This window comes from Ammospiza nelsoni, chromosome 8, assembly GCF_027579445.1.
Source record: "Ammospiza nelsoni isolate bAmmNel1 chromosome 8, bAmmNel1.pri, whole genome shotgun sequence".
NCBI lineage: Eukaryota > Metazoa > Chordata > Aves > Passeriformes > Passerellidae > Ammospiza > Ammospiza nelsoni.
The window spans coordinates 32,034,724-32,057,266 of NC_080640.1; the positions used below are offsets into that span (position 1 = coordinate 32,034,724).

Sequence of the window (22,543 nt, forward strand, 5' to 3'; positions counted from 1 at the left end):
GAAACATATAAAATAATAAATCATGCCTTCTGAAACATGGAGTCAGATCCTCATCTCTTCCCTCATCCTAAGACCCCTATAAACACTGTCACACCTTTCCTGGGACACCTGCAGGGCTGGGCACTGCAAAGCTCCCTGGGCAGCCCCTGCCAAGGCCTGAGCACCCTTTGCATGCAGAAATTGCTGCTGCTGTCCCAGCTGAGCCTCCCCTGGCCCAGCCTGAGGCCCTTTCCCCTTGTCCTGTCCCAGTCCTGACTATCCTGAACAGTCCCCTGCCTTTAGCATGCCTGAATCTTTGAGCTTTCTTTGTGCCTGTATTTTGGTGGAAATACAACCAAGAAATTTACCTTTCCATATACAGAGCACAGATCCACACAGTTTCTGTAGTTTCTGTCTTCCTCTTACTTATGTGGAAAAGGAAACTCTTATTTAAATTTACTTTTACCTTTGGAAAACCCAGTTTGGCTGGGGTTTGAGGCTTTCTGAATTTATCTCTGGGTTTTTGAATCTCCAAGCTGTTCCCCAGCCTGACATGGGGTCATGCTGCTCCAGAACTGGAAGGGCCTGCCCTGTTCCAGAAAGGCAACCACATAATTATGGGGTGGCCAGGCTGCCAATGTTGCCCACACAGGGTGAAGCCACACTGCAAGACCAGAAACTCTGCTTGCAAAGAGGTCAAACCACTCAGGATCCCCAGAGGTTTCTGTGTTTTCTGGGAGAACAGGCTGTGTCACACACATTTAAATGGGATTGTGCCTGAGGGGAGAGCATGTGGAGCACTCATGGATGAGATCTGAATTCAGCCCCTTCTGCAGAAAGCAGTAATTATTTGTATCATTCCTTTCCCAGTTCTCTCACTGCTAACCAAAATGTGGCATCAGCTATGGAAAATCCCATTGTTTTAATTGGGAGAATAAACTGTCCCTACTCACACACACACACAGGGCACAGGACTGCCCAGAAGAGCAGAAAGTGTTTGTGGAGAGCCCACACCCCAAAAGGAGCAGCAGGGACCTGCCATACACTCAGCTGGGGACACAGGAAAATTTGGGTTCTCTTTCACTGCTAAACAAATACACTTCCATTAATGGCAATTACAGGCCAGCAAAGCAGGGAGGAGCAGAAGGGTTTATAAGAAAAAAAAGGTGTTTTCAGAATAGGTTGGAACATTACCTTTCTCAGTTGCATTTTGAATAGAGCTGGGTTTGGAAATGGCTGTACCTCTACAGAAAATCCATAGATGAGCAGAAACAAGGAAATTATTCAGGACAGGGCTATTTGATTGCACTACAAGAGAACAACAACAAAAAAAACAATGCTGCTGTGGAAATGTGAGTCAGGAACTCACCACCCTCAGCAGCACCAGAACTGAAGATGGAAAGAAAAAAAAAAACAGTAAAGGAAAACAATCTGATAATGTTGCATTTGGAACATTTGTAAATGGTTTTGGCCTCTAACTTAGATGTAAAAAAGACACAAAGAACCAAAAAAAGGACATCACAACACTTGTGGAGGGTGAAAATGGCAATGTGGCTGCTGTGTAAATGCTTTGTCCAGAGTTTTGGGATATGAGCTACAGGTGTTGTGACTCCTCATGGAATGATATTTTCTTGATGAGATTTTCCCTGTCCTAATAGAAAATATCCTGTGAAACCATTCAAAATACATTCATGGGATACAATAGGCTGTGATGATTTAATGGGATGTGAGAGGAGCAAGGAAGGGATCCCATGTGGGGTAACTGTCTGCCCTTGACAACTCAGAACACAGAAATTCCTTTGTGGAACGGAAACTGGGATCACAAACCAGTTTTTATTTCATTACCTTTTAACTTCACATTTACAGTGAAGTTTATAATCATTACAGTTTCTGTCTCTGACAGAAAACTCCTTGAGTTCTCTTCTTCTCCCTCACAGCAGCTCACAGGCACACTATAAAATGAAAAAAATATTATATGGAATATGTAAAATCCTTTTCCTACTAAAACCAACTACAGATTCCTTGCAGTGAATAATTATACAGAAAATGGAATGGAATTTTTCTCAGTATTTATAAAATACCCTCAATAGGTTTCAAATCAACACTGCCTGTAGTCTCATGCTGGTTTTGTTATAAAAGATGATATGCTAGAAGTGATTTGTGGGAGAAATGTCTAATATAAACTAACTGAGCCACAGGAAAGGGGCCAAATAGCCCTGCACAGTCACAGGGAGACAGCTGAGTCACACTGCCCTGCTCTAACAGAGAGCCCATGACTTTGCCCACAAGCTTTAAACCACTTATTTATTCCCATATTTTCTCTTCTCTTTCACCATTACAAGCTTTCCCTACCCTGTTTGAGCCTTAGCACACTCTTGCACTAACACTCTCTTTTGGATGTTGAGGAGGTTGGAGACAGGTGAGGTACACACTTTCCAACAGAATTTCACTAGTGGATTAAATAGATCATGAAAATTTATTTATTCACTGAAAATTCTCAATAGCCTGAATATGCAGGCAGGGAGTGAAGTCTGACTCTGAATAAAATCCAGGTTTGCCCAGGATGTGCTGTGGGCCAAAAGCTCAGATGACTCTGTTTCCTTAGCTACAAGCTGGTATCGATTCAGCAGTGAGGCTTTAGCTGAAAATGGCTACAATCAGCATGGGGATGTTTTGCTTATGCTTTTGCCCAAACTGTTTTATAACCTGATGTGTCACCACTGTGCTGCTCAGGCTTTTCCACAGGATGCCTCTTTTTATTCTTTGCTTTTCTAAGCCTCTCTAAGCTTTTCTGGATGGGTCATTACAATGCCATCATTCCATGCTGCCAGCAGTGCCAGGGGGCTGTGAGTGTCTGCAGGGAGGGGCAGAGCAGGGCCCAGGCTCTGCTCCGGGGCCCAGCGATGGCACCAGAGCCACGGGCAGGGCCTGAGCCCAGCAATTGCCCTGCACAGGAGGCACAACTTGTGCCCTGGGCAGTGCCCAGCCCTGAGCACATTGCCCACACGGCCTGGGGGCTCTCCTCCCTGGGGCTGGGGCACAGCTGGCTGCACACAATGCTGTGCCCTGGGCTCTGGGATGGCCCTGCTGGAGCAGGGAGGGGACACCAGGTGACACTCAGCTCCTGCAGCCTCACACACCCTGGCATCCTGTGTTTATAACCAATACTGGTGGCCTTCTGGACACAGCTCCCAGCTGGAAGCATCCCTGGCTGCAGACTTGGCGCTCCCACTTGTTTTAACACAGCTGCTTATTCCTACCTGCTCTTGCTGGGAGCTAAAAGAGTTAAAAGGAGTTGGACTCCTCTGAGGAGACTCAGGGGTGTCTTTATCACGCCATAATTCCCTGACAGGATGGTGCAGCCTGGGGAGCATCAGAGTCAGGTCCCAAGACAAGGGGAAATGGCCTTAAGTTGTGTCAAGGGAGGCTCAGCTGGGACAGCAGCAGCAATTTCTGCATGCAAAGGGTGCTCAGGCCTTGGCAGGGGCTGCCCAGGGAGCTTTGCAGTGCCCAGCCCTGCAGGTGTCCCAGGCAGGGCTGGAGGTGGCACTCAGTGCTCTGGGCTGGGCACAAGGTGGGCACTGGGCACAGCTGGGACTCCACTTTTCTCACCTCAGTGACCCTTGGATTCTGTGCTTTGGTGATCTATGTGTGTCCCTTCCAACTCAAGAGATTCTATGATTCTTTGGAAATTCCACATGCCCCACGCTGCCAACCCCTGCAGCAGCCACCTCCCATCCCCTCACACCATCACTACCTTACCTTGAGTGCCATCCAGCTGGTTTTTAGCAAAAAAAGAGCCAAAACCACCTGTGAAAGATCCTTCTTAGCTTTGGTCACTCATGTTGGAGAATAAAGTGAATTCTGAGGGGAGCTGCAGTCCCTGGCAGTGTTCCTGGTTTGGGATGAATTTCTCCCATGAAGCAGCAATATAGAGAAGATTGTACTAACTTTTAAAAAATCTATCTATGCCACAGCTTCTCTAATGATGGAGATACATCATTCACAAAGCTGAAGTTTTCACAGAGCTCTGAGAAACAGAGATAGCTTTACAGTTTACTTCCACATTCTCACTTGCCCCATTCCCAACACTGCCTAGGCCCAGGGTTTTGACTGAAGTGGCCTTAATATTTCGCTAATTTAAATGCTAATTAGACTAATTTTATGAATAAAACATGGTAGGGACTTGTTAGCAAGTTTCTGCTGTTGCTTTATGTCAAGAGGTAGATTCTCTAAAACAGGACTCCAAGGGACAGCAGCACATTTTGTTACCAGTTAAACAAAGTGCATTTTTGGTAATAATAAACCTTAGAGTTGGTAATACATTGCACAACTGTAGAGAAGAAAGAGGAGCAATTTTAAATTTTTCAGAACTAGCGCATCTTGGACACTGACCACCAAGAAGGTTGGGTTGTCCTGAGCCCATCTGCTTCACGGAGTTTGCTCTGATTTTTACATACAGAGAAAGACAACATACCTTGTCTCTGTTTCCCTACTGCAGTCCATCCAGTTCTACCTGTACGGAGAAATGAAACCATTCCCCTCGTGTCTGACTGCGTATCGACTTTTTTTGCTTTTACTGAGCTCCGCGAAGCCAGCGAGGCTTCACAGAGGCAAAGCCGATGCCAGTATAGGTCGGACGGCCCATGGCTCCCCTCAGGGCGTCCGGGCTGGGGCGGACGAAGCCGTGAGGGGACCCGTAAAGCCGAGACGGGTCGGCTAAAGCTGGGATGGAGCAGGTGATGCTGTGAGGAACCATGAGGAGCTGGTGTGAGGCGAGTGAAGCCCTGAAGGGGCGGGAGAAGGGGCTGGGGCTGGGGCTGGGGCTGGGGCTGGGGCTGGGGCTGGGGCTGGGGCTGGGGCTGGGGCGGGCCCTGGGGCCACTGAAGCCGTGAAGAGTCGGCCCCGCTCCGCCTCTTCCTGCGGCAGCCGCGCACTTGCAGCCATGGCGCCTCGCCGGGAAGCCGCTCCGATGCTGCTGCTCCTCATCCTGCCGCTGGCGAGCGCGGGGCTGAGCGGCTACTTCGGCACCAAGTCCCGCTACGAGGAGGTGAACCCGCACCTGGTGAGCGACCCGCTGTCGCTGGGTCCCGGGGCGGGCGGGTCGCTGCCCGCCTCCTGCACTCCGCTGCAGCTCCGCGCCGTGCTCCGCCACGGCACCCGCTACCCCACGGCCGGGCAGATCCGCCGGCTGGGCGAGCTGCACGCCCGGCTGCTCCGCCGGGCCGCGGGAGCCGCCGCCTGCCCCGCCGCCGCCGCCCTGGCCGAGTGGCCCATGTGGTACGAGGAGAGCCTGGACGGGCGGCTGGCGCCGCAGGGCCGGCGCGACATGGAGCAGCTGGCGCGGCGCATGGCCGCCCGCTTCCCCGCGCTCTTCGCCGCCCGCCGCCGCCTGGCGCTGGCCAGCAGCTCCAAGCACCGCTGCCTGCAGAGCGGGGCCGCCTTCCGCCGCGGGCTCGGGCCCACCCTCGACTTCGGCGGCGACGGTGAGTGAGTGACACCGCCCCCTTCCCTGAGATTTTTCCTGAAGGGCTGAGGTGGTCCCAGCTGTCCCAAGGGGATGGGGGAATTCCCGTGCTTTCTTTAGGTGCTCTCTGGGGACCTGCTCCCTGAGGGGTGAGGGAAACCCATGCTCTGAGGGAATGGCTCCCGTGTCCACCCTGAGGGACTGGGGCAGTCCCTGGGACTCCCAGCTCCACCACAGGAGATGGAGGTGCCTCACAGCCTCTTTGCGGGATCTCCATCCCTTTCCTGAGGGAACCCTGTGCTTTCATGGCTGGAGCCATGATCCATCCCTGAGGGTCTGCAGGACTCCTGATGGGTGGCTGGAAGAATCCCTCCCTGAAGGAGCTCTCAGAGGCATTGGGGATGTTCCCTGCTCTCCCCGTGGTTGAGAGGGACCCTGCACCCCCTCCATGGGGACACAGCCTGTCCCTTGGTGGGTGTCACGTCCTGGCGCCTTTGGGGGTGGTGCTGCTCCCTCTGACGCCCACGTTTCTTTCAGAGGTGGAGGTTGAAGTTAACGACTCCCTGATGCGGTTCTTTGATCACTGCGCCAAGTTTGTGGTGCTGGTGGAGGAGAATGACACAGCCATGGGCCAGGTGAACGCCTTCAAAGAGGGGCCTGAGATGAAGAAGGTCCTGGAGAAGGTGGCCAGTGCTTTATGTTTACCAATGGAGGAGCTAAATGCAGGTAAGGAATTCCTATCACAGGTGGCTTTGGCTCCAAGGCTGGCCAAGAGCAGCTTCCAAGATGTGTAATTATGCAGAGAAGGTAATTTGGAGTGGCTGTGACTTGGAGATGCAGTCTTTAATTAAGTGCATGAGACTGTAAGTCTGTTTTGATGTTGGAGTAATGAATGCTTGTTGGATAATGGTCAGAAGAAAAAATATGCTTGAAAACATCTTTCTCGTAGATAAAATCAGCTTTACCTGGTTTTGGAGGGATTTGAATGTTTTAATTTTGCTTTTGTGAAACCCATTACAACTCCAGCACATAAATGACTTGAGGAAAAGCAGTCCTGTGTGTTAACTCCTGTCCACAACAGAAGTGCTGGATTTCCCTGTATGGTTTTGGGGGGAAAATCACCCCAAAATAAGTGCTGCTGTTGGGATTGCAGCATCAGGGACATGCTGGAGACAAAGTTCAACCTGGTGCTGCTTGTACACAGCTGCTGATGTGGAGGGGGTGTTGTCCATGAGCTCACATCTTCCCTTTGACTCTTCTGACCTGTGTGGCTGCACCAGCAGCTGACACCTGTTTCACATCAGCTGATGGACAGCATTTAATGTGGAATGCAATTGTTTTCCCTCTTATCATGATGTAATGCCAAGAACTTGCAGTCCAAAATTTGGATTTTGCACAATAATCCTGTTAAACTGTGTATTTTTGGTGCTTGGTCTTTGTCCTGCCAAATATTTATTGGATGTCATTGTTTGTATTGCCAAACAGTAATTACAATTCATTTTAGAGGTAAACTGAGGAGAGAAAGCTGCTACTTGTGTAGCAATGATTTATTTATCTTTTTCTTGTTTGTTGGATTTATTGCAGATCTTGTTCAAGTGGCTTTCCTCACCTGCTCCTATGAGCTGGCCATAAAAAATGTGACCTCCCCATGGTGTTCACTCTTCAGTGAAGAAGATGCCAAGGTATGTGAGGCTTGGAGTAACCTGCTCTGGAGGGAAGTGTCTCTGCCTGTGGCAGGGGGTTTAGAATGAGGTGATCTCAAATGGCCTTCCATCCAAAACCTTTCTATAATGTGTGGTTTTAGCATGATAGAACCAGGTGATAAAATTCACTCCAGTGTACATCAAATGAGGTCTTGCAGGGCCTCCAAGACTCTCTGGTTTTGGGATCTATCAGCTCTCTAAACCAAGACAGAACCCAGATAAATGAGACAAATGTTTGTTCCTCTTATTTCAACTTTTTTTTGATGTTCAGTTAGCCTCCCCCAAGGCTCTTAAGGAAATTTGCACCCTTGGGAAAAGAGGAGACCTTTTCATAGATAGGTGTGCCTAAGATGATCAGGGTCATCATGGGCTTCTGCTGAGCCCTGCCCTGTTCAGTCTGGTTATAAATAACTCAGCAGGGAGGTGGGGAATGGCTTTGATGCCAGGAATTGTCAGGAAAGGAGCAGAGAACAAGGAGAGAACTGCATGCTCTTGAATAATTCCAAGGCACAGTTCTGTCTGCTTGAGATGTGTGCACGTCTCTGGAGCTTGAAATCAGACACAAAACAAGCTGGGCTGAAGGTGTGGGATGGATTCTGTGAGAAGAATGGCAAGCCAAGGGGAAAATCAGAAGTGCTAAAAAGGCAGTGGGTAGTGGTTGTCTTATGGGCAGCACCTCAGGGGTTTTTTTTGTGATTGTTACCAGATGCTGAATTTGGTCATTCTTTGATCTGTTGTCTGGTATTGTGTTGTCTGTGAGGGTCCCCAGGATGAGGTGAGAGATGAGAATCTGACTCCTTGTTCTCAGAAGGCTGATTTATTATTATATTCAATTAAAAGAATGCAATACTAAAGCTATACTAAACTACAGAGAAAGGATACATCAGAAGGTTTCACAAGAATGATAATGAAAACTTGTGACTGACTCAGAGTCCAACACAGCTGCTGGTGATTGCTTCCATGTGAGTTGTTTCTTCTTAATAGCCAATCACACATTCACCTGTTGGTAAACAATGTCCAAGCCACATTCCCAAGCAGCAATCACATAATTATGGTTTTCATTCCTCTTTGAGGCTTCTCAGGAGAAAATCCTGGGCAAAGAGGATTTTTCAGATAACATCACAGTGACGTGGTTTATGCTGAAGTGGTGTGAAATGGAGCCCTGATGTTTGGGGTTGTTTTTGTGTCATGTCTCCAGGCTGTGAGCTTTTTGGTGCAGCAATAAAAACTTGTGAACTCCAATTTTAGGTGCTGGAATACCTGAATGACCTGAAGCAGTACTGGAAGAGAGGATATGGCTACGACATCAACAGTCGCTCCAGCTGCATTTTATTCCAGGATATCTTCCAGCACTTGGACAAAGCAGTGGAGGAGAGCAAAAGGTAAATCCAGAGCCTGCAGTGCTTTGGGTGTGAGCTTTCTGTGCTCAGTCTGAGCTGGGTTTCATTGACAGAAAATTCAGTATTTTACTTCTGAATGTAGCAACAACAGGAGAGCTGGAGCTAGGAGAATTTTAACAGAGAGAACACAATTTTTACTGGAGCAGTGTTACTTTGTAGACTATATTTTTTTGCTTTCATTGTACTCAGCTAAACTATTTCCATCTTTTAACTTGATCCACACAGGCCTTCAGGGAACTGCTACTTGATAGTGGTGTTTTCTTTCTGCAGTTTGAGAGGAGACAAAGAATTAAAGTAATAGAGCTTTCTTGTTAAAAATGTCCTCGTTAAAAATAATTTGTTGCTGAAATGTTGATTTACAGTCTGTGTTCATGTTCTGAACAATTAGAAATTCATGGTTAATAATCAGTCACATGAATTAACACCTTAGCAGATTAGTATGGAAATTTTATAGAGGGATATCAAGGATATGGCCATAAGATTGTATAATGGAAGGAGAGTGGTCAATTTTGTTCCCTTTTAGTGTCATTTCCTCTTTGAGCAGTGAGAGCCTTTCAATCCTTACATTGCACACTAATTGCAGCTGTATGTCTATCAAACATCCCTGTAAGTTTAATAACAACAATTTTTAAAAACCTCAAGAGCTGTAGTTGGAAGAAGGAGGTGCAGATGGAGATTTCTGATTTTTTTGGGAGGTGTCTGAGGCAGAGCTCCCAAGCACAGTGGTAACTTTGTCTTTCAGCACTGGCTATGGAAGTTCATTTGCAACACCAGGGGCTCTCGTGTTTTGCTGTCACAGAAAGAAGCAGGCAGTGAATGTAGAGAGTCAGGACCCTAAATCTTGTGAAATCCCAAGCTGGGTGAGCAGTGTTCAGGATGAGCCTCATCCTAAACAGAAATGGAGAGCTGAGGTAGCCACAGGAATGTGTTACTCCCTTCCACAACAGAAGGTGGCAGTCGTAAAGCACTGGAGACCTGGGAATAAACGGGGTTGGGTAACCTGGAGAGCATGTGGGGAATCTGCCAGAGCCAGCTTGTCTCCCTTGGAATGTGGGGAGCAGAGGTGCAGCTAATCCCAGTTCATCTACAGAGGGAGATTTATCTCTTTCATCTATGTAGAGAGACACCCTGTGGCAGTGTGAGACTCAATGAAAATGAGAAAACATACAAATAAAATATAGAAAAGTCTGTCTTTTTATAGTGATGGTCAACTTCAAGGCAGCAGGTTAAACATTTTTGCAGCTTTTTCGGGAAATGTACTTTTGTGATGATGAAATATCTTTCAGTGGAATGTTACTTCAATTTAACAGAGTTTAACATGGATTTATGACTGGCTGCTTGCTCTAAAAATTTAAGAAGTTACTCTAAAACATTTAAGAAAAAGAAATTTTCTTCCAGGCATTATCTTTGCTCCAAAATCTCTTTTCTCTTTGGAAAGCTTAGATTGGCCTATCCAGAAGTGAAAGGGAAGCATTTCTGTTCTGGGAAGAAGCTGAGGGATCTGGATTGTCTGTGCTGCTCAGACTGGACAGTGGAGAGCAGTGTTGGCAAAGTTGCATTTTTGTGACATGCTTTATGCCTTTATATTCAATAGCTTTGTTCTGTTTTCATTCCCAGTGAAATTAAAAAGAAACCTGGTTCTGCCATGAAGTGATTGCTGCCCTTGCAACCTTACCACCAAACTTATTGTCTTATCAAAGCTTGATTTTATTTCCTTGGTAGAAAACTTCCTTCTGATTAGTCTGTTCTTAGTAACATGATGAAGGTGTAATAAATACCAGTTGCTGATCAGTCCCACTTTCAGTTTGCAGTGCAGAAGTTTCAGATGGTTTTAGGCTCTCCCATCATGTGAATTCCAGTATAACTCTGGGGTTAAACTGGGAATAATCTCTTCTGTGCAGGTCTTGCTGTTAAAAGCTCTGAAAGGGAAAGGTTGAGGGCCAGGACTCTTTCTTCCATACAAATTTTCTTAGTTACAAAACCACAATGAGATATATATAAAATGAAAGCATTTCTGTTTAAGGAATAGACTTTGGTTGAAAGATTCTCTTATTCCATATCAAACCCATGTGATTTGCTCTACTGAAATGGCATAGTTGGGCAGTTTTCTTATGTCTTCACATTTATAAAGAATTGTGGTTTTTCCCAAGGGGATAGAAAATAACCAGGGAAGCTGCTGCAGAATTACTTTTCACTGCTGCTTTTCCCAGCAGTTTAATGAACAGTGTTTTGCCCAAGGAAGTCTATGTATGTTGATGAGAAATTCAGGTATTTTGGTGCTTAATGCAATATGAAGCTGCTCATCTGATTTTAAAAATCTCTGCAGCTGCATGCTTGGGCAGAGGTGGATTTGCAAATCAGTTGTGGCACACTTTAAAGCACATCAGCTATTCACTAAAGCTCTTTTAGGCTTTCCATTTTTTTTCCTTCTAGCTTCAAATATTTAACATTACTATTTCCTGCTGAAAGAATAAAAAATATTATTACTTGTACTGTCCAAATGGGTTACCATGAGGCTCTGGAAATTGGGAGGATGCTTTGTGCAGCCATCTCAGTATTTGCAGTGTATTGATAATACCAGCTTAGCTGTACATATGCATTGCAAAATATTTGGTGATGGTTTCCTCTTAGAGAGTAAATGGTTCCAGGGTATTAAAAAAAAAAAGACTAATTTGAATATGATTCAAGATCAATTGAAGGTGATCTTTGTGATTTATGGTAGACAGACCAATTTGGCAATTTATTGGTAGCTTTTATTGTTGCATGTAATTTGCCTTGCTCTCTGCAGGTCACTTCCCAACACAATTGGGACCTCTCAGGAGTCAATTACTGCTGTGCCCTAATTATTCCTCCAAACCTATGACTCAGTACAAAGGAGTCTAATGGATGATCTAAAACCACCTCCCAGGTCAAAACTCTACAAAGGGAAGTGAGCAAAAAGCTTCTACATATGCAGCAGCAATGAAATAATTAGATTGAAAATCCCCTTTTTGCTCAGGTTCTGAGTTTTTTATGGAAAACCCTTCACTGCTGCTGTGATGGCTTTTATTAATAAACAATCCATGTCTCAGTCAGCAGCTCTGCATCATAGTGTGGGCTTTGATTGCTCCATCTTTCAAAGGTGGGACTTCTGACATGACTGGAAGGAGTTTCTGGGGAAGCCAGAGGTGTGGAATTCACCCCAGATCCTTGTGGCACATTCAGCAGCATCCCTGTGCCTGCATTTCTGATGTGTGTGTGTTTCAATTTCTCAGATCTTCTCCCCGAGCTGGGCAGCCCAGGGTTTCTCCCCTGGGAGTGTGCCTGTCCATCTGTCTACCTAGAATTGGAGATTTAAAGTTTCTTGTGCCTTTCAGACTCCCCAGCATGTCCTCAATCTCATTAATTAGTTAATGGATACTTTTTCAGATCTATCCTGAGCAAGTATCTGAGATAGAGTCACACCCTTTTATGTAAGAATAAAAAAGAGAACCTAAACAGTCACAGACAAATGAACTGGTCTGACCAGTGCCCACCTTGGGCACAAAGGCTTTGCCAGGTGCCAGCAGCCTCTTGGTTTGGTTTTGGATCAGCACTGAGCATTATTGTGGTGCTGCTGCAGGAATGCATTTCACCTCTGAGGTTTCAAACTATAGGAGAGGTGAGATCAGCCAGGAAAGAGCCTTTGAAAGTGCAGTAGCTCCCAGTGCAACACAAGGAGGCCTATCCTAATTACCTCCAGCTGATAAAGTGTTGCAGGACTAGATAAGAGCCTTTTAATCAGGGCTTTTAATGAGTTCTGTGCAGTCCAGTCAGCTTTTCAAGTTTCCTTTTGTCATCAGTGAGCTTGTTCCTTGTTGCAACAGAAGAAAATTTTCTGCTGTCAGTATTAGTGGTGGCATTTCCTTGTTTTGGTGCTGATTCTGGGAATGATTGGCTGTCTTTATGGTGGAAATTTTGATATATGAGGACTGTACTATTTGACAGATATCTATTTTATGCTTTTCTTATTCTTCTTCCCACTGGTGAAAACCCTCTGAGCTTTAACACTTAAATATTTCTGCTGCCCTCTGAGTGGGCAGCCTTCCCTGGTCTCTGCTGCTTCCTGCTATGTTTAGGGTTTGTCCAGCTTCTTTTTCCATGGAATAAATGACAGGGGGAAGTGAGAAGGATGGAGAATTCATCCCACAGTTGAAAGCAGGTTTTGGAGTCCTTTGCCCTGCCTTTTTATTAGGGAGAAAAGGGACAGAATGTAGTCTGAGCTTGCTTGTTAAACAGGTGGTAAATCTTAACTTCTGTGCAGTTGTTGGAGGGATTTTTACAGGAGGTTTGAGGGTTGGCTGGTTGAGCTTTGCTGCAGGAAATGTTTCATCTTATCCCACTGTTTCCTGGGGTTTGAGTTATTTCTAACTGAAAATCCAGTCAGTGCTTAGGAAGTCAACTTTGGTTAAAAGAAAGTTCACTTTTTCCATATGGAAAATGAACTGTCAGTACTGGGAAGAGCAGGAATGATCTGCTCTGGAGGATGAGTAAATTGATGCAGAAGATTCAGAGTTAAACCCAAACCTGCTGAGATCCAGGAGAACTAGAATGTACCTGGATGATAAATCCCACATCTGTGCTTTTCCATGATGCTTTTTCTTTTCCCCCCATGGTGACATTCAGCTTTTGGGGTTGTGCTGCTGAATTGTTCAGTACTTTCTGTGGCCAGACTTACTTAAAAGGTAAAAAAACCCCATAAAACCTCAAAAGTGGGCAGTTGAGGAGCTGGCAGATCTCTCCAGTGAAACTTCCTTGTCTCTGCCTCCTGAGAGCCCATTCTGCTCATTGGAAGTGCCCCATGAAAGGAATATAAAACAAATCACTTTCAGACAAGCTGCTGATATTTATGGCAGTTTTATGCACAATCCCCTCACAGGTGGCAATGAGATTCCCTCAGTGGGCTTTCCCCAGCCATGAACATAAAAAGGAGAGGAAAGGTGGATTGAAATGCCATTAAGTAATTGCCAGAGTGCAATGTGGAGAACTTTGATGCTTCCAGCAAGATGCTGAGTCACTGATAGATTGTGAGGCAAACTGAGCATGGAAAACATCTGCCATTAATATTTTATTAACCTGTGCTGCTGTTTATCACTGCTTTGTTATTTGTTCTGCCCTTACAAGGAATGCAGGGCCAGTGGTAACCTTTGCCTGTAGGTATTCTCTGAAGATCATCTGTCATCATTCTCCCCACAATTAAAAATATTGCAGGGTAACCCTGATGGCTGTTGTGATTGTCATTGCTGGCTGATGGGAAACCACATCTGAGCTGGAGTCCAGACCCTGGCCCTGAACAGGGAGTGCTGGAACAGTCTGGGAAATCACCAGGGCTGCTGGGTTCAGGAGCCTGTGGAGAACTCAGGGTTGGAGAACTCGGGTTTGTGCTGTATCAGGAAACAGTTTTAATCTTCATTGCACTAATCCAGTGGGATGGTGCTGAGTGGGAGAGGTTTGCTTTGCCTCCCAAGGCTGCTTGGCCTGTTGGCATGAGGATTTTATGAGACTAAAGCAAGTGAAGGAAAAAGTCAAGCTGCACTGAGAGTGAGCACCTTGTTCAGTCCTTCCTTTCCCACTTCTCTTGTTCTTAAAAACTTCTCTGTGCTAGAATTTGTTTCCTGCTTTGCAAACATATACCTTGCTGGTTTTCTGATTTATTTTTTGCTCTCTTTTTTGTGATTTACTTCCATTTCAACATTCCTGCTTAGCATCACCTGGAAAGTAAAGCTGAACTTAGCTTAAAGCCAGCTTTGATAGCCAGAATGTTCATTTATTTTTGTCTTAGCATTTCTGAAGCCTTTTTTGAGTGAAATCCATTCCCTGTGGGGTCAGTAATGCCTGTGTAAGGTTGTTTTGGAGATTCTAGCAGCATATTTGCATTCCCAGCCTCCCTCTTAGTTAACAAAACAAAGACCATGCAGCTGGGAAGACATGAAAATACAAGTAATTAAATAAGAGAAATATTGAAAAAGCATCTCCAGGAGATGAAATAGAATTCCAGGCCAGTCTTGTAGAAATAAAAAAATGCTCCACACTAGTATTGCTGAGCACCTTGATGAATCTGATACACCTGAGAAGTGTTAGGGTGGCTCTTTAAAAGGAAGACATTCCTCTTGGAGCTTTTGGAAGGGATCAACAAATATAAAATAGGGTGGTTGGTAGTTACAGTTATGGTTTCCAAACATCCTTCTGAACAGGTTTCCTTATCTAAAGGAATCAGGCAGCTGGGGTTACAGGGAGAGGTCCTTACAGAGGGAAAAACTTGATAAAATTACAAGAAATGAGGGTAGGGACAGCTGATTGATTTTTCCTAGCAGAGATAGAGCTGGAAAGATCTGACCTGCTTGGAATGTTGAGAAGAGCTGACAAGTTCAGTGGCATTGCAAATGTGGCAGTTTTATTCCAGATAAATGAGATGAAGTGTTTCTACAAGGGAGATTGTGAAAGGACCTGGGGAGACTGACTGGGCTGGAAAACTGCAGAGCTGTCAAGTAATCCACATGGGGAAAAATGATTTGTTTATCAGCTGTTGGGTAGGATCTGGGAGAGCCTATTGCTCAGGGGCCTTTAGGAGGTTGTTGTAGCTGTCTGAGATATCTCAGACTTCAGGCATGTGGGGTTTGGGGCAGCCTGGCCTGTGGAGGTGTCCCTGACAGGGACAGGGAGCTGGAATGGGATGATCTTTAGGGTCCCAGTCCAAATCATTCCTTGTTGGATATCAGGAATTAAGCAGAGAGCTCATGGGTGTAGCATTGTTTTCTCTGTAGCTTATGCTTCTTGAGTATTGTGCATTATGATGTTGTGATCTAAAGGGATGTGGAAAATTGTGAAATGACTGAGGAAGGATTTCTCAGCTTGGAAAAAACACTATTGCAAAGCTGTCAGAATGGATTAAATGGGACATGGAATCTACAGATAGAAGAATGAAGAGCAGTGTGTGAAGCTGTGCAGCTCCTCACCACAGGACACTGTGTGTGCTAGAAATGCACCTGGATTGAGGGAGAGATTTGGCAAAGCTGGGATTCATTACCTAGGAGCCACCTCTGGCCCTGGAGACTTCTGAGCTGGAAATTGCAGGAGATCAAAGGAATGGCCTCCTGTTTCCTTCCACAGACATCTGTGTCTGGCTGCTGTGACAGGAAGGATGTGAATGTGTCCTAAAAACTAAAAATACTTCCCTGCAGGTGTGTGTGGATGGGAAGGATACATGTGAACTGGTCAAGTGGATTAGAAAGGGAAGAGAAAAGAAAGGGATTCAAGGATCTAAAAGCTTTATAGTTTTCATAAATAGCAAGGGGAGAACTTGAGCAGGAACATTGATTTTGGAGGAGCTGGAAGAGTGGTGAATGTAAAGATCTTGGTGCAACAGAGGCATAGGTGGGGAAAAATACACTGTCCTCCACAGAGAACCTTTGTGGTTTGGAGGCTGCTGCTTTTGAGCAGAAAACAGAGGCAGAGTTTGGATGTGTTTTTTAAGGGATATTTTGTCTAAGGGGGAGGGTGTGAGGAGTGGAGTCAGAAGGGCTCAGGCTCACCAGGAGCGTGCTACAAGGTGTGTGTCAAACTGTACAAACACCAGTGCACCATCCTGGCCCAGCACTGAATTCCTGCTGAGCTGATCAAAGCTCCAATCCCCAGGTAAATCTCCCACTTAACCATTTCTCCATTGCTTTGGGTGGGAGCTGAGGAAACTCCTCCTTTCCAGAGCAGTCAAGATGTGTCTCCTGAAAGCTGAACTGTGTTTACCTGTGCTGGATTTACATGGGCCACTTGGAACTGGTCCCTAAAAGCCATCATCCTCCTCTGGAGCAAGGGTCAGATTTTCCTCTTGGCTGGAGTTTCCTGGCACAGCAAGGCAGCTCTTATCTCCCCTTTGGCTGAGCACTGTGTGTAACCTTTTGTTACATAAGCTGTCCTGGGTCATGGTTTGAGGCAGTGCCTTGATTTGCTGACCTGTTCCTGAGGGAGCATCATCTCCTCCTGGACTGCTTGGTGCCCTCAGGGATTGGTAACAGCAGTGCTCCTGCTGGTCATTGGGGCTGCCACACTGGGGAGGGACAGTCTGGATTTCTGTCTTCAGACTAAATTTGGTAAATGCTGATGATGATTTGGAGGAAACTCTCTACATCTAATGAAGGGTTTGGCTGTGTGAGCTGCAGTCCCTTCAATGCATGCAGAAATTGCTGCTGCTGTCCCAGCTGAGCCTCCCCTGGCCCAGCCTGAGGCCCTTTCCCCTTGTCCTGTCCCTGTTCCCTGGCAGCACAGCCCGACCCCCCCTGGCTGTCCCCTCCTGGCAGGGAGTTGTGCAGAGCCACAAGGGCCCCCTGAGCCTCCTTTGCTCCAGGCTCAGCCCCTTGCCAGCTCCCTCAGCCCCTCCTGGGGCTCCATTCCCTGCCCTGGACACGCTCCAGCCCCTCCAGGGCTCTCTGGCCAGGAGGGCCCAGACCTGGACACAGCCCTGGGGTTCCTCAGCAGGGCCAGCACAGGGGACAGGGCCAGCCCTGGGCTGGCACAGCCAGGGCCCATTGGCCTCGTGCCCCCTGGGCTCCTGCCCAGCCCTGGCACAGCCCCCAGGGCCCTTTCCAGCCCCTGTGCCCAGCCTGGAGCTGCAGGGCCTGGCACTTGCTGAACCTCACTGTGTTGGCCTTGGATCCATACTTGGACAAAGTTTAGGAAGCTGCATTTAAAATGTCTGTACCAGACTGCAATTCCCAAAGAGATTTTTCTCACAGGTTCAAGGTGTCCCTCAGCCACGGTCGCTGGCAGCTGTGCCACGCGTTGGAGTTTTGTTTTAAGGCACAACCTCTCGCTCATCCCTTCTGGTTCTTTTCTTTTGTAGCTCCAAACCCATTTCCTCACCTTTGATTGTCCAAGTGGGGCACGCAGAGACCCTGCAGCCCCTGCTTGCCCTGATGGGTTACTTCAAGGACAAGGAGCCCCTCCTGGCCACCAACTTCGCACGGCAAGAACGGCGCAAGTTCCGCAGCGGCCGCATCGTGCCCTACGCCGCCAACCTGGTGTTCGTGCTCTACCACTGTGACCGTGCCAATGCCTCCCAGCAGGAGTACCAGGTGCAGCTGCTGCTCAATGAGAGGCTGCTGCCCTTCCTGCACTCCAACGAGACCACCTCCACCTACACTGACCTCAAGGATTACTACAAGGACATCCTGGAGAACTGCCACTTCAAGGAGGAGTGTGAACTGCCCCAGCTCAACGTCACTGCCGTGGATGAGCTGTGAGGGAATGAAGCGTTCTGCAAATTGCTCTGGGTTCAGTTCCACAGCTGTTGGGAACAAGCACTTTGGATGATTTGCTGCTGCTGTGTTGACTTTCTAACCTTGCAGATCTGGGGGGTTGTCTCAGCTCGGTTTGCTGGTTCTTTGTTGCATAAGCACAACTGCTGTCACAGGGAAGTTGTAACAAATGCGTGATGCAAGACACAAATACCTGTGTGTTTATGTGTGCACATAAGCTGATTTCATTGGTCACTGCTGTTGTGAATGGGCCATGGATGGATTTAAGAGCTGGGGCAGCTTCTATTTTATTGAATCTGAAGTTGGTTGGACTGATTCAGTGTTGCTTTCTGCTGCCTGTGTTTCTAGCTGCTGTTTTCCTGTGCCATGCATGAAATATTTCAAACCTTTTTTTGATCCTTTTCTCAAGCTTCTAGATGGGAGAGGGTACATAGTTCTCCACAGATGGACAACTTCTGCCTGGACAGCACCATTTCTATTTTGAGCATTTTAAAGCAGGAGGAGTTCCTGCGTGCATCACCTGCTTGAAAAGGGGCAAGGAATTAAAAGTCTTAAGGTCATCATCAACCCATCCTGCATAGCAAGTTAGTCTCCAGGGTAAGTAAATTATCTTTACAAAGAAGTAGGAAAAAAAAAAGGAAATAAAAGTGAGGGAGTGGAAAGTAGCCACTCTTCCTTTTAGGTGCTCTGGGAAATGCAGCAGTTATTGTTTAAATACTCTGGAGTGTCCTTTCAGTAACACCATCCATTTCTGGTGTTATTTGGGCCATGGCTCTCAATCTCTTGGTCCTGCCCAGGTGGGTGCTGACAGTTTCCCTACCAGCCCTGGCTGGAAAGCACCTCTGATGTCTCCAGCCTCCTGCTGGAAATGGAATTGCTGCTAACTCTAAATCCAGTTTTTTGAACTGTATAAAGATTGGGCTGAGGCTTGATTTCTGCTGACTTTAAGGCACCAAACGAGCTGCCACTTATGCAGGCCTTACACATTTGATGTGCCACCTTGCTTTTGAAATGCAGCTGTTTTAAAGAGGTGAATGGCATAGAAGGACTGGTGATATTTTAAAGGAAGTGCACTTTAAGTAGGTTCCCTCATGCCTGAAAGCTGGGAAGTATTTTAGAGCTCTGCAGTGTGACAGTAAAAGGAAAACTGAAGATAGCTGATGAGAAATGTCAGAAAAAGATTCCGTCATCACCTGCAAGGGAATGGTTGTTTGACCAGGTTGCCCCAAAGCAAATGAAGGATGGATTTTTGGTGCTGGTAACTCTTGAAGTGTGCACTCTCACCATCTAATGAGCATCCAGAGCTCACCCTGCAAAGTGGGGTTTGTTTGGCTGTGTTTCCTGGGCAGGAGGTGAAGGGATTACCACAGCATGGCCTGCAGCACTTGAGTGTATAAATGTCTGTAGTGCACCTGATAAGTGCTTTTTGTGGGCTCACCCCCAGAACTGGGAACTTAACTGCTGCAGAAACAGAAAAATGCCAAACTTCAAGCTGAGAAGTTACACTTGGTGTATGTGGGTTTTTAAATTTTTTTTCTTGAGGACTCAGCCTTTGGTCACTTTTTTCTTCTTAATATACCTTGTATATAAAAGCACTTTATGTTTACATCCTGTAAGTTAAGGAGCAATTGAACACCTGGTTTCTGCTGCTCTGAGTTCAGGGCATTTCCCTCCCTGTGCTTGCAGGGCCCTGTTTGGTTTGTGCACCACTTGCTGCAGAGATCACTGAAGATACTGATTCAAATATTTCAGCACTTACCTGTGTAAAATGTTTGAATCAGTATCCACAGCTCTTTCTGAAGTTGGGGAAATGGTTAGGGAGGAGTTCAGTGCTGCAACAAGCAGAGGAATATAGGTCAGGATAATTGTCAGCCCCTGCATATGACTCCTGCTCAGTCACCTTTGCATGGCTTCTTTTGCACATGATCCTACCTGGAGACTAAGTCAACTGATGGAAATGGTTGTGACAGAGCCCAGTTAAGAACTTTCTTGCAACATTTGAGTCAGGCTATAAAGAAATGAGCCTTTGTTTGAAGGCAGTTAAGTTTGGAAAGAGCAGATATGAGAGTGAGAAAATCCACCTTTGAACAAATATTTTTTTTCTGTGAGTCAGTGATGATTCATGAACAGAAGGGATGAAAGCCTGACTATGTGAGATGAATGGAAGATTCTGTTGTCAGTTCAGCAAGACTGATTTTAAGACATCACATTTGTTAAAAGATACATCCTTCTTCCTTATGGAGGGGGGAATACCTTGCACTTGACTGCTTTTCTGATTGTGTGCCAGGTGAGGTGCAGGAACAAAAAACTCCTGCTGTGGGTACCCTTTGTGCATTAGCAGGTTGATTGTGTGTTTAAATTCTGTGGGTGATGCCTCAGAAGCTGTTTCCTGGTTCACCTTGGAGCTGGGTCTCTCAAACCCCTGTAACAGATCTCTCTTCAGGACTGTCAGCAGCTAACTGGAGAGGAAAATCTGCTGTTGGGGCTCAGGATGCTCTGACTCACTGCTCTGGCAGAATTAGAGGCTCAGTGTGGAAATTTTACACCATTGTGGCTCTATAGAAGTGTTGGGACATGTAAATATCCAGGCACTTACTCTGGTACAGCACTGGGGAGGTGCTGATGCTTTTGTCTGATAAACAAAGACATTTGTTTAGATATTAAAAAAAAAAAAAACAAACTAAAATGGATCCAAATACTTCTCCAAAGTTGTGCACTGGCTCAGTGAGCAGTGTTTGATCAGGCTGCCACATCTCCTGGCAGTGCACATTCCCACATCCTGCAAGACAAATAATGCTTCCTCCTCCTTCCTGTGCCTCTGGAGCCTCATCTCACACACCTGTCAAGGACTCTCTCTGCAACTGGAAGCTTTCACTGATGGAGAATACCAACAGTGCTCTGGTATGCTGGCCTTCAATATGTGAAAGTACATTTTCATTTGTGAAATGGTTCATCTTTCTGGCAAGTGAATTTTTGCTGCCCAGTAAGAGCTGCTGCTGTTCTGGTTAGCATGGAGCTGTCAGATGCAGGTTTGTAATGGTCTGGTACTAACTGGATGAATTTGGATTTTTAGTGCTGTGAAATAAAACTGCACACGTTCTTGATCTGTTTTCTGAGCAGCAATAATGAAATGATCTTTGGAATCATGGTTTGTTTTTCTTCAAAATACATTTGGGAGGTTGCTCTTACCTGTGTTGGTGTCTCTGATTATTTTAAGTCATCAGATTTCTTGGTCGTTAATAGAAAATTGCTTAATTAGGCAAAAACCTAACCTTAATTAGGTTTTTATGCTCACATTTTGAGGGGACTAAAGATTTACTCTTGTTTCCAGGAACTCTGATATAAAAAAGGTTTTTATACAATTTCCTGACAAGGTTTTTGCAGATGCAAAGAGGGTGCTGTGGCTGGGATGGCATCATCTTTGATTGAGGGCTGTTCCTGCATTTTCTGTGAAGGTGTATTAGTCTGTAAGAGAGCTGGAAACGGAAAACAGCAGAGGATGTTCTGTTTAAAGCAGGGAGAAGCCCCCAAACTGTGCAGGTGATAGAGGGAAATCCTCTCAAATGAAGACACCACACAGAACCCTGAGGAAGGAACACCACCACCACCATCCAGCTCCCCTCTCCCTGGTTCTTGGGTCTTTAATACATTAAAGAGCTGTGTTTGTTGTCGGCCCTTCAAAGGGAAGGGGATATTATCAGGTGCTGCTGAGGCAGGAGTAATGGCTTATCTTTAAAGTGTTACATTCTTGCTTTCCTGGGCTTTAAATTAGAGATTTTCTCCTGACCTGACTGGCCTGGAGTGAAGGTCAGGACTGAGGAGGTTCAGGCTAACAGCCTGTGGTGGGCTCATTTATTTAATTTAACAATTCCTTTGAGTTTCAAGGGACCATTGTTTCTGCTGAAAGGTTGGAGCACGCCTGTTACTGTGTTCAGTTAGCAGAAACAAATTCCTTATCTTCAGGGAAGGGATCACTGTGCAAGGAACAGTGTGGAGGGAGCAAGGTGAATTTTGCATTATTTATTTAGGGGTTAGAAAAGCTCTGCAGGCCTGTCCACATTAGTGATCTGTAGCTCTCAAATGCTTCCCTGGCTGTGAGAGCAGATCCTGAACCTCTTACAGAAGCAGGAGGTGCCCAGGTGGTCTGGGAGCCACTCCAGAAAGGGGATCCAGGTGGGATCAGGCTCAGGGTCCTTTGGCCTGGGGCCCTCTGGCTTGTGGTGGGACGTGGTGCCTTGAGCATAGAGACAGAGCAAACATTCCCCATCCATCCTGATGGTGGTTACAGGGTTTCTGAGCTAGGGACAGTGGATTTGTGTTTAATTTAATATATTTAAAGGAATTTCTCTTCTACACAGCTGTCCTGGTGCTTTGCTAACCCAAAGGCAGGATTGTGCCCCTGGGCTCAGGTGAGACCCCACCTGCAGGACCTGGAGCTGCTGCAGAGAGCCCAGGGCAGGCACCAGCATGGGCAGAGGGATGGAGCAGCTCTGCTGGGAGGAAAGGCTGGCACAGCTGGGGGGGCTCACCTGGACAGGAGAAGCTCTGGGGTGACCAAACTGTGGCCTGAAGGAGCTGCAGGAAACGTGGAGAGAGATTTTGGACAAGAGATGGAGTGGCAGGACCAGGGGAATGGCTTCATGCTGACAGAGAGGAGGTTTAGATGGGATATTGGGAATTAGGAATTGTTCCCTGGCAGGGTGGGCAGGCCCTGGCACAGGGTGC

General features: G+C 46.5%; 1 protein-coding gene across 1 annotated transcript; it reads left to right on the top strand.

The window, feature by feature from the left end:
• The first annotated feature begins 4,924 nt into the window (after nt 1–4,924).
• MINPP1 (multiple inositol-polyphosphate phosphatase 1) lies at nt 4,925–21,006 on the top strand. The gene is made up of 5 exons (XM_059476993.1): nt 4,925–5,465; nt 5,984–6,172; nt 7,031–7,128; nt 8,398–8,531; nt 17,404–21,006. The coding sequence occupies exons 1-5, from the start codon at nt 4,925–4,927 to the stop codon at nt 17,801–17,803; spliced, it is 1,362 nt and encodes a 453-aa protein (XP_059332976.1). The 3' UTR covers nt 17,804–21,006.
• Nucleotides 21,007–22,543: the final 1,537 nt, after the last annotated feature.

Excerpts from the sequence above, each read along its gene's own strand:
- MINPP1 (XM_059476993.1), top strand. The coding sequence starts at position 4,925 with ATGGCGCCTCGCCGGGAAGCCGCTCCGATGCTGCTGCTCCTCATCCTG. Across the intron at positions 6,173-7,030 it reads AATGGAGGAGCTAAATGCAG|ATCTTGTTCAAGTGGCTTTC; the intron begins GTAAGGAATTCC and ends GATTTATTGCAG. Across the intron at positions 7,129-8,397 it reads TCAGTGAAGAAGATGCCAAG|GTGCTGGAATACCTGAATGA; the intron begins GTATGTGAGGCT and ends CTCCAATTTTAG.